Source organism: Lepisma saccharinum, chromosome 26 (assembly GCF_977018435.1).
Source record: "Lepisma saccharinum chromosome 26, izLepSacc3.1, whole genome shotgun sequence".
In the NCBI taxonomy this organism is placed as follows: Eukaryota; Metazoa; Arthropoda; class Insecta; order Zygentoma; family Lepismatidae; genus Lepisma; species Lepisma saccharinum.
The window spans coordinates 9186290-9197382 of record NC_139254.1 but is presented as its reverse complement, the minus strand read 5'-3'; the positions used below and the strand labels follow the sequence as shown (position 1 = coordinate 9197382).

Below are 11093 nucleotides of genomic sequence, written 5' to 3'. Positions count from 1 at the left end.
GTGTTGGAACGAACTTTACTTCCTTGTATCTATTTTTGCGAGAGCTGGCCTCCTTTTCGTCTCTTCCCCAAAGCCTTTTCATGTCACTGAACTTGTTTTCAATGTCGTCGGCACAGGTTGAATGCTTTCTGGTGTTCGCTAACATCGCTGTTCGGTCTTGTCTCTCGTGGTGTTCTCTTTTTCTACTCTTCATGTGACTCTTGTTGTTGAACGAAATTTAAGCAAGGTAAGTACATGTTTTTTTTTTATTCGTCGCAGAAGACTTGGCGTGTTTCTGGCCAAGGTAAGAGGTTTCTCGAAATTCTGGCAAGTTATTTATACTTTTTTGTTTAAGTTTCAAAACGTTCTGGTCCATGAGCGCCCGCAAGGAGGGTCAAGGGGACACTTGACCCCCTTTCAGTAGAAAAATTACCTACTCGTTCTTTAATTTGTAACTCATTTGTGTATTTCTGTTATTGTATCATCTTTTTATCTTACGATCTTCTTCGTTATTTCTTTTATAATGTTCTGCCTCTCTTCTACAGAGCATTCCCTGACATTCGCTACGAGACTCGGCGGCAAGCGGCCCGGCATCAGCGCTTGTCTTTCCCGGTGAACGGGGTTCGCGACAGTCGCTAGAGTCGGCTATTAAAATTACAGTTTTCATATTGTGTACTAACCTTGACTACAGAAGGTGTTAAAAATGATGTTCCTCTGCTGCAACACATTCCTGGCATCTCCGAAGGAAATTGGCATTTACACGTGCAAGTTCGTCTACTGTAATTCTCCCGATTAAGAATTTTAGCGGCTCTAAATGCTGTGGTTTTTGAAACACGCGTTTCTTGTGAGAGGCGGCGGATAGATTTCTGAGGAGATTGTTCTAACCTTTGTCCTATCTCATCGAGTTTTTCCTCAGTAAGTACACGTGGATTTTTCTTTCCACTTTTATTCAGAACTGACCCTGTTACTCTAAACTTTTTACGAGGTTTAATATAGTGGTCCTATGTGGTACGGGAACACGAGGAAATTTCGTTGCAAAACGTCTTCGCACTTCTCCACAATTCCTCTTTCCGAAGTAACACTCGACAAGATAAATCCTTTGTTGTCATCTAAACTTTCGTGGTGCCATATTAAGCCACAATCTTCAACACACGGAGGATTATACTGGCGTCAGTCTGCAACGTCAACACTTTCTGAGAGCGAAGGCAGGGAGAGCGAAGAAACAGACTGGAGCGTGCGACTGTTCGCCGTTCACCGGGAAAGACAAGCGCTGATGCCGGGCCGCTTCCCGCCGAGTCTCGTAGCGAATGTCAGGGAATGCTCTGTATATTTCTGCCCACCCCCAAGACTTACGAAGTCGAAATTATAACAAGTAAAAAAAATGTTTACTATTGACGTTCATTCATTTCAGCAGAACTTGCATAAAAGAACGGATTAGATTGCGATTATACAACTCTGAGCTGACATTGCCTGCGAAAATATATGCGTACTACTACTAGTAATAATAATTCGCATAAATGTAATGTTCAGACACTTCTTGGTGTTCAATCAATAACACTGGGGAACAGTGAAATTGCGGCACAGTGTTTGAGAGCTAATTTAGGGCAATTTCATGCTGCTGAATAATGATATAATAATATATTTCCTGAATTGGCTCTAATTTATGAAATAAATGCAACTAAATCAAAATGGCAGAAACATAAGACATACATATAAATGAACTTCAAACAACAATTTAATATTTCTTTTTGTGATTACAATCATTATTATTAAAATAAATTTATATAGGTCTATGATCATAATAATTAAGAAAATATGTACACAATGAAGTAACAAACTATGTGAAACGTTTTCTATACGATTTCCTGCTGTATTGCTTTTTAGGACAATCCCTCTGTAAGCTCCAACAGTGGTCGGCCATCATGTGGCGATCCCACCGTCCCTGGTACCTTTCTTCCATTATCCTTATATCCTGATGGAACCTTTCTCCCCGTTCTTCACTAAAATCACCAACGTTCTCAGGGAATCTGTCAATGTGGCTATGTAGAAAATGTATCTTCACTCTCATATTAGCTCCCAATTTCTCAAAATTTTTCAACATATTTCCAACTATATCGGGGCACTTTTCTGCTCTGTGATTCCCCAAAACGTTTTTGACGACGGACACAAAGCTCAGCCAGGCCTCAGATTCGATGTAAGACATGTAAGTTGTAAAATTGGCATCATTTATAAGTGTACGAATTTGTGGTGCTCCGTCAAAGATTCCTGCCTTCAATTTTTCAATACTTAGTCCTGGAAAAGTGTGGCATATATATTTGAAACAATCACCACTTGTATCTAAGGCCTTGACAAACTGTTTTATCAACCCAAGTTTAATATGCAGTGGCAGAATAATGATTTTGTCCCTATCTATCAGCGGTTCATGAATGATATTAGCTTTTCCCACTAATATTTTCCCTTGGGGGCCAAACTTTTATCGTCCAATGCTTTTCTCTAGCACGACTATCCCACAAACATAGGAAACAGGGATACTTTGTGTACCCACTTTGCTGTCCTAGTAAAAAATTCACCATCTTCAAATCCACACACACGAGCCACTTATGTTCAGCATATTCAATTTTTTTTCTAAAACCATTTTTATGTTTTGGTATTCTTCCTTAAGCTTTGTTTAGTGTCCGATATATTGCCTAGCAATGCTTAATAAGTTGCCTAGCAACAATGTACAAATGAATAAGTTTCTTAATGGGCATTTCAGCCCATTATCAAATTTTGATATTACAGAGAAAAGCGTAGAGTAATTTTACCTCCTACATTTTCCATGGTGTGTTTATTTTTATAACTGGAGTCAATTCAACTGAACCAATCATACAATTGGCAATCACAGCTGTTTTGTGTGCTGAAACTGTTATTAAACTTTATGCCGCAAAATAAAATCTTTTTTTTGTTCCCCAGTGTAATCCATTGTAATTTTTTTACATTAAATCTCTGGTAGCTAAGCTGTTTCTGTAATAACAATATAAATAGTGGCCGATTTTAATATTATTAATCTTATTAACTTATTAATTATAAACATTATTATTATTATATTTGACACGCTTGGTTCAGATTCCTCCCGAAATGTGGTTTTAGATACGTGCTTGCAGTGGCGTGGCCAAAAAGGGTTGGTGGGGTCATAACTCCCCATCTTGGCTCACTTTTCCTTAAAAAAAATTAATGTCAAAGGCAGGAAAAGTTGGCAAAATGAGGGCTGACTACTAAAAAAAGTATACTTAACCCCCCCCCCCCTTTCATTTCGAAAATCCTGGGTAAGCCACTCCGTGCTTGAATTGGAGTGCTAGAGTTAACCCTCTCATGAGATACTCTCAAAACAATACAACATCCAGGGCACGTTCTTGGGAAGTGCCGAGTGTCGTAGCGACGAATGACGGACATGTGACGGAGACATGCTAGTTCTTTGCGCCGCAGCATAGCGGTCCAAGACAAAAACAGCGTCTGCCAAAAAGTGAGTTATGATTCTATATCCGTGTATGTAAATATGGTGCAACCCGCTCGGTACAGAACGTGCATTGGCAACGCTGGTCACAATGACGGACGCTTTTTGTGGTCACCTCAAGGACAGAAACGATGTCTTGTGTTTGCAGTGTGCTGTTTGGGAAGTGCGAGTGACGAAGAAAACGGTATCGGTGCTCCTGGACTGTTCGTTTATTGCATGTGCTTTTAATTTGTCGCAAGATCTGTTGAGAAAGCAGAGGTTCGTGTGCACGGTCATCTCACTATTCTGCAGATTACGTTAGGGAAATACAGAGTGCCCATAAATAATTTCCTGCGTTTTTTTAAAGTTTGAAATTGGCTTTTTATATGATTTCGTAGTGTAGTTTTTTTTTCGGTGGTGTGTTTCGATTGCCGTTTCCGCAACTAGGAGCGCTGGGGCTGTTGTCCAGTTAAGTCGTTCGTTTAGGAACACCCTATATTCTTAACCCAAAAAAGTGACTTCGAATCAAGTACCTGACGGCTCAGGAATATAAATGTTTTTGTGCGAGCTTGACTTTCAACGGTAGCTTTCATGAACAGTGATTTGCCGACCTCCGTGGGGGAGTGGTTAGCGCAGCGCGCCACGACGCCAGTGGTCCAGGGTTGGACATGGGTGTTCTTTGTGAGCGTTCCTTCATCAATTTCATATCACCACTCATTCTCATCGTCGCGATTAGCCAAAAGTGTCAGAAAAGCCACATAAATAACCAAATCAATCAATCAAAGGATTTCGTGATGGCAATCAAGAGGTCCAGAATTTGTTACCGCGGTGGAGTCACATTGCATAGTAGTCCGGACCTGACTTTAGTCAGATTAACCTATCTAAGCATAGAGTGGACTAATAACAAATTTTGATTTCCTAATATACCCCATTGGCCCGACCCTTGTTTTCATATCCTCAGGAACGCTTTGTGTATTGAATTTCCTATTATTATTTATTAATTTAGGTTATTTTACGGCGCTCTTCTGCTACCTTTGCCTAATCGAAACGATGACTATGAGTAATGATATGATGATTGATTGATTTAGTTTATTTTACTTCGCGTTTTGTGCCTCTTGGCTAATTTGCGAAGATGGGGATGAGTGATGAAATGATGAATGGACATTCACAAACAACCAAGCCCGACCGGGATTCGAACCCGGGACCCTTGGCATCGCAGCGCGATGTGATAACAACTCGGCCACAGGGTCGGGCTAATGATATGATGAAATTGATGAAGGGACACTCACGAAGAACACCCATGCCCAGGACGGGATTCGAACCCGGGACACTTGGCGTCGTAGCCCAGTGTGCTAACTACTCTCCCACGGAGGTCGACTGAGACCTAGAGTGGGCATGACTTCCTTTATGTGGTGTTCCTCCATTAACAAAGAACATCATTCATCCTCATAATCGCGATTATTCTAAAGAGGTTGAAAATCGGCGAAAAATTAAAACATAAAAACACTGGAAAGACTTAGGTATCCCATCGTATATCCAATGACCGACTTAACGGTTTTCTTGCCGATTTTTTTAAAAAAAACAGTTCAGGGCGCAAGAAACAACTTTACAACTAATTTTTCATAGATACGAAGTTTCGAAGAAATGTTTGATTGATTGAATTAGTTTATTTTACGTCACTTTTCTGCCACTGTTGGTTAATCGCGACGATAAGGATGGGTGATAATATTATGAAATTGATGAAGAAACACTAACAAAGAACACTCATGCCTCAGCAGGGACTCGAACCTGAAAACTTAGGTGGCGAAATCGAAAGACGACCACTTCGCCCTCGACCACAGAGCTGCCATCAATTTGAATGTCTATCGTGAATAAACTTCGGAAGGTATACATGTATTTTTTGGAATAACAAGCTCAAACATAAACGTTGAAGATGTTATCCTCCTCTTTGCATTTTACATTTACGAAAATACATTGTTTCGAGAATATTATCATGTTTACTTACTTTGAGGGCAAGGGTACTCACGTAGGTCAGTTTCATTCGGCAATCTCTTTATCAATCTGCAGGACCAGTCAGTGTGGCCAAGTGTGGCCTTGTGAAATGTGTACACGACTTCCAGCGCCACAGTGCGGCTTGGCCTGAAGTTTCAGCAATTCTTGTTTGTACAGTAGCAGTGGCTGTGCAGCTTGCCGGCATGCAACATGGAGTTTGACGGTTCGGCGATATTGGAATTCTTCGTAAGAGTATGGCGAGCCATTACAGAATGGATTACAAGAGTTTTTTGGTGGAATCCGAAACCGAAAGATTTCCCAGCTACAAACGACAAAAAATCGAAAGATAATTCTGTGCAGGTAACTGTGGATAGCGTGAAAAATGATTCCAACAGTGAATGTGACGTTGAAGATGACAGTGAGGAGCCTGTAACCCCTTTCGAATCTGAAGACGATAATTCTTTCGAACATTCGGAAGATTACGAAGTCAAAAAGGCCGAACTTACAGACTACAATCCTGATAATGGCACGCTTTGCGAAAATCGGGTTGAAAAATTGAACGGAGATGTTTTATTAAGTAACACAATTGTTGCCAACAAAGAACAAGGTGGTGACATGAATGTTCTTGAAGTAAGCAGCAAAGAAGCCCCAGCCGAAGAGATAGTGTTAACACGAAAACAGTGCAGTGAAGTGTCGAATTCTGTATCTTTTGTCAAACCTCAATCAAATGACACAGATTTGGAACCAGAAGAAAAGGACAACCCTTTTCAATCTTGCGAGGAAAGTGAGGACTCTTTCAAGGATGAGGATGTAGCTTGTGATATTAGTTCCAGATGTGCTCCGATTGATGACAAGCTTAATTTGAAGTGTCCATATACTCAACAGCTCTTGACAGACTTAAAGGAATCAACTGTTCAGTAAGTATGCAACGTTTTAAAGTTTAAATTATGGCTTATTTGTTTTAGTTTCTGAATAACCCGTTGTTAAGTTTAGTATTACTGTCATGTTCTTAACTTTATTTATACCAAATGTTATGTACCTTTGTTTTTCTAACAAAGGTTAGAAATAACTGCATTTAATGACTTTAGCCAAGCAAGCAACTCCATGATCGAGTTGAGGTCAACGCTACGTCTTGTATACACTCGCCTCAATTAGTACTCCGGCAGTTTGTTTCCTTATACAGCATATTTGCAGAAGATACAATTCAAAATACAAGTGTATCAGTATACGTTGTATAAAACCCAAATTATTACTAACTTCGTTGACCCTGTACACCCAACGGCAAAATAAATGGTATGCGAATTGTCCACCCCAGTCTCTTTCCCAGAATATGATGATCATGAATTGAAACAAAAACGTGAATAAACAAAGGACAACATTTGCTTTGCATCAACAGAATTCCATTTCTTAAAACAACATAGGATGCAGAATAGAAAAGAATGAAAATAGTGATGGACAGTTTGCCTACTATTATCTTTGCCGTTGGCTGTACGTACAGGGTCAACGAAGTTAGTAATAAGGTGCGTTTTATACAGTTTGTAGGTTGAATTGTATATTCTGCAAATATGCTGTATAAGGAAACAAACTGCCAGGGTACTAAGTGAGATGAGTATACAAGTAGTCCTGGTCTAAGTGGTTCGGATCTCACTTTTAAAACTAATGATGCAGTCCAGATTATTTACGATTGCAGACAAACTAAGCTTTTGCAATTTAACTCCGTATCAATTTCAGTCTTTCCATTTCATTGTCTTCTGATCATATCAGCTGGTTTCTCAGAGTTCTCAATCTTTTTGTGGCATAGGTGTACGGAACTCAGGGTTCTCGCGTATGCGAATGGTTAACGCTCTTGCCATTGGTGTTGGCGGTCCCGGGTTGGATCAACGACGAGAACTCTTAAGTTCTCTTGACATAGTATTATGAGGACTGTTGGGGAGATACTTTAAAAGAAGACGCGAGTTCGAGCGACAGCAACTGACAGAAGCGCCGATGGGGCTCAATGCACTTGTCAGTGCTTTAAAAATGTCACTGACACTGTGCTGACTCTCAGAGGCGAGGCGTCCGGCATCGGGAGATGCGGCGATAACAAAGCAAAATAATAAAAAATATTTATTTTTAAATATTTTAGGGAAGAAGAAAAATAAATCAGAATATTCGCATATTTGAGCGAAATTAGTCAAGTAACACCATTAAACAGCTAGAAATACACAAAAGATTCGCTAAGTTTAGCGCATCGAAAGGAGAGCCCAGTTCTACACCCCGTGCCCAACCGTCCCGCTGCGTTTCCGTTGAGTGCAATGGTGTCAGACGGGCCAGCTCATGGCAGCAGGTCTGTGAATCCAAGGTCCTTCGACCGCTTTTCCCCCGCTTTTGAAGGTCTTGTCATGAGAGACCTTTTTTTTCAGCCTCCTTGTTTACAAACACGGCAGGGTTTCTGTGACATCAAAATGAAACTTTTCAGAATGTCCAGCACTGTAAAGCATGTAACGCTCTTGTTTTTTAAGAGAAAAAAAATATATTGAAGGGCATCGCAACGCAACTTACACAGAATACATGATGAAAGTAATGGTGCATAGAAAAAATATAAGTAAGCAAAGCATAAATTTCCCCACGGATAGTGCTAGAAAGAACTGGAAAAAAAGCAGTTCTGGATCCATTCTATTTTCTTCATAGTTTTTATTTTTTATTTTTATTTGGATCCTGCGGTTCAAATATCGATTTTTTTTTGGGGGGGGGGTGTTCTTGGTTTACAAAACACTAAGTACTTCCTGCTGTTTTGTGTTTACTATGCATACAAATGACAAGATTGATCAAGATTTTTGTTCTCGAGGTGATAGACATACTTACTCAAACAGAACCTTTTCCCTAACATATGTTATTTTCACACCAGGGACGGCCAAAAATATCAGGATTCCGGAAAATCTAAAAATATCGATTCAATTCTACTACCCGGACTTCGGAGAGAGAAGTTTAACAATTTTTCCATTTTTTTTTTTAAAAAAAAGAATAGATTTAGCCATCTCTACTTCACACGTCATGGAGGAACACTGTTATCATCATTATCAATGTAGAAATCCCCCTCCGCCTCCACGGTTGAAAGATTGACCCTGGCGTTTGGCAAGTCTTGCGATGACTACGTGAAAATGTCACGCTTCGCCACTGCTGACTCTTTAACTGTACAACACCAGAACTAGTGTTTTTTAATTCGTCCATGTTCTCTTGTATTTGAGTAAGCCTACCAGACATGCTCGAAGGGGGTCGGGGCATGCTATCCCCACATCCCCCATCGCCACCCACTGCAACGTCTTAAAGTTGATCCATACAAGCATCTTACCCCCATACCTCCTGCTGCCAGATAATTACAAGCACAATAATTCACGATAAATAATGTACCTTGCTAGGAAATGTTAGCACATATTAAATGGCTGAATTTGAAGGGCTTGGTGCAAGAACATGACAAGCCACACTAAATTATCTGTTTTCTCATTGGAATAAACACAAACATCCATGTCACAACCGGGATTTAGCCACACTTTTGGTGAAAATAGTTTCTTCGGCTCAGGTGACGTTTTGCTACAGTGTCCAACGATTTCTAAGAAATAGCTGCACGCACCAAGACTGTCATGGTGTTGCCCAAATTATTTTCCTCCTTTTTTAAGAACATGACAAGCCACTGTGTAAGATGACGTCATGTCGTGTTGCTCGATGCCAGGAGGTAATTCTTTAATTCTGACACTTCGTTGCCTAATTCTAGGTAGGTAGGCCCTGGCCCTGTTGCCCCACGGGTTATTATAACATTTAAAACACACATTCGTTTGAGTCAGTGAAGATATAAAATATCTACTTAAAAAATTATGAAGTCGAACTGAACATTAAATGCAAAATAAAAATTACGGAATTCTTCAAAAAGTTAAAAATTGCTCTACTGAAAAATTTACTGGATGTGGCTTTGTCATGTTGTTGTTGCACAAAGCTCTTCATTTTCAGGTGTAAAAGGTAAAGGCACAGTACCCTTGTGCATGTGCACACATGTCATGAAGGCATATGGGGTGATGTGGAGGTAGAACTCCACATATTCTTGATCTGAGCCATAGTTGGGATAATGTGATCAGCATCACGCCCGTCTTTACCTCCCAGGGCTACCCATTTACGAGGCTAGTTGGGCCTCAGAGCCGTGCAGTAACCGGGAAATGAATGGAAAATGTCCTGTTCCAGATCACCTGCACAGAAATTTAATTCAAAAATGTAATTCGTATCTTATAACAGTTTTATTTAATTCTCGTATAAGCATCATGGTAAAAGTATTGAACTATCAACTGGAACTAAGTAAAAACTTCCAATGTTCTGTTCTTTTCAATTACTTAGTTTCGGGTGACCAATTATCGTGCGTCCACACTTGCATCCGTATTACGTATCATAATAGACCTGTGGACGGAACGCCGTATCGCATCAATAACTTGATACGAAAAAAAAAGTCTGTCTGATTGCATTTGTAAAGTAACTTCTTAACTACTGAGTTACTTTCAAACCGAGTAACTGAAAAATATGAGTTATAATTTGAGTAACGAAGTAACAACTATTTCCACAGCTCTTGATACCAAGAGACCCGCAAAAGTAAAGACAACTTACGGATACCCATTTATCAGATTCAAAATTTAGCGTCGTATGCCCGGAATTCCATTCAAATTGAAACCCGAGAACTGCAGTTCGATACTCATAGTTGGGCAAATTCAGCTCACCAATTTGCAAATATTATTTCAGAAGTGGCTCCCCCAGGGCTCTGCTGCTCTTTCAATAGAGATATATCCTTATCGCTTGGCCATGAACTTCTCTCAGTGATAACGTTCACAGCTTCAAGGAAAAAGCATGGTTCCTACAAATGGATTGAATTGGATTGGATTGGGAGACGATTACAACGAATTTCGGGAGTGTAACGCAAGGAACATTTACTTTTTCAGTAACGCGTTACAGAAATTACAGGAATAATTGTAACGAGTTCTCTATCTTTTATTGTGCGTGTTACTCGATAAATTCAGAACAGGAGGATATATTTGTCATGGCTAAAGAGGGTTCGTTGTGTTGTCAGTTGATGTAACTTTGTTTTATTTTTAAATTTATCGAGGAGAATAGTTATTGAAAAACATCTTCTGTTTCACCTCTCGTACTACAGGAATTATAATTTTAAAAGTTTTGTAACGAAACAATAAAATAAGATAAAAGTAGAATAGGAAAAGTATGTTAACATGAAATTATTGGAGAGGACACAGTCGTGCGCATACGACATTTCATACATGTTTCTGAATTGAAGACGAATTGGTAAAAGTTGTAAGTGCCAAAAGCGAAAGTGTTGGGAAATCGCATCGTTCCGCACATCAGCCCGTAGGAACGTGCACACTAGTGACCTCTTTACACGCCCTTTGAACTACTTAGAGGGCTACCAGCCACATTTCACGTTTACCACATTATAAAGCATGGCTCATTTCACAGTTTAACGTGGAAAACTGTGTTTGAATTATTGTGGCACTTACAGTGTACACCAATTTTAGTCTTCAATTATTCAGAGCCGCGAAAGTATAGTGTCGACCTCCGTGGCGGAGTGGTTAGCACAGCGCGCTACGACGCCAGAGGTCCCGGGTTCGAATTCCGATTACGA

General features: G+C 40.0%; 1 protein-coding gene across 1 annotated transcript in view; it reads left to right on the top strand.

Annotated features, from left to right (window-relative positions):
- Window positions 1-5522: 5522 nt before the first annotated feature.
- LOC145979518 (glycogen debranching enzyme) overlaps window positions 5523-11093 on the top strand; it is a 111949-nt gene continuing 106378 nt past the window's right edge. The window contains exon 1 of the mRNA XM_083112461.1: window positions 5523-6360. Within this exon, the coding sequence (XP_082968587.1) occupies window positions 5654-6360 (707 nt within the window). The 5' untranslated portion in view covers window positions 5523-5653. The remainder of the gene's footprint in view (window positions 6361-11093) is intronic.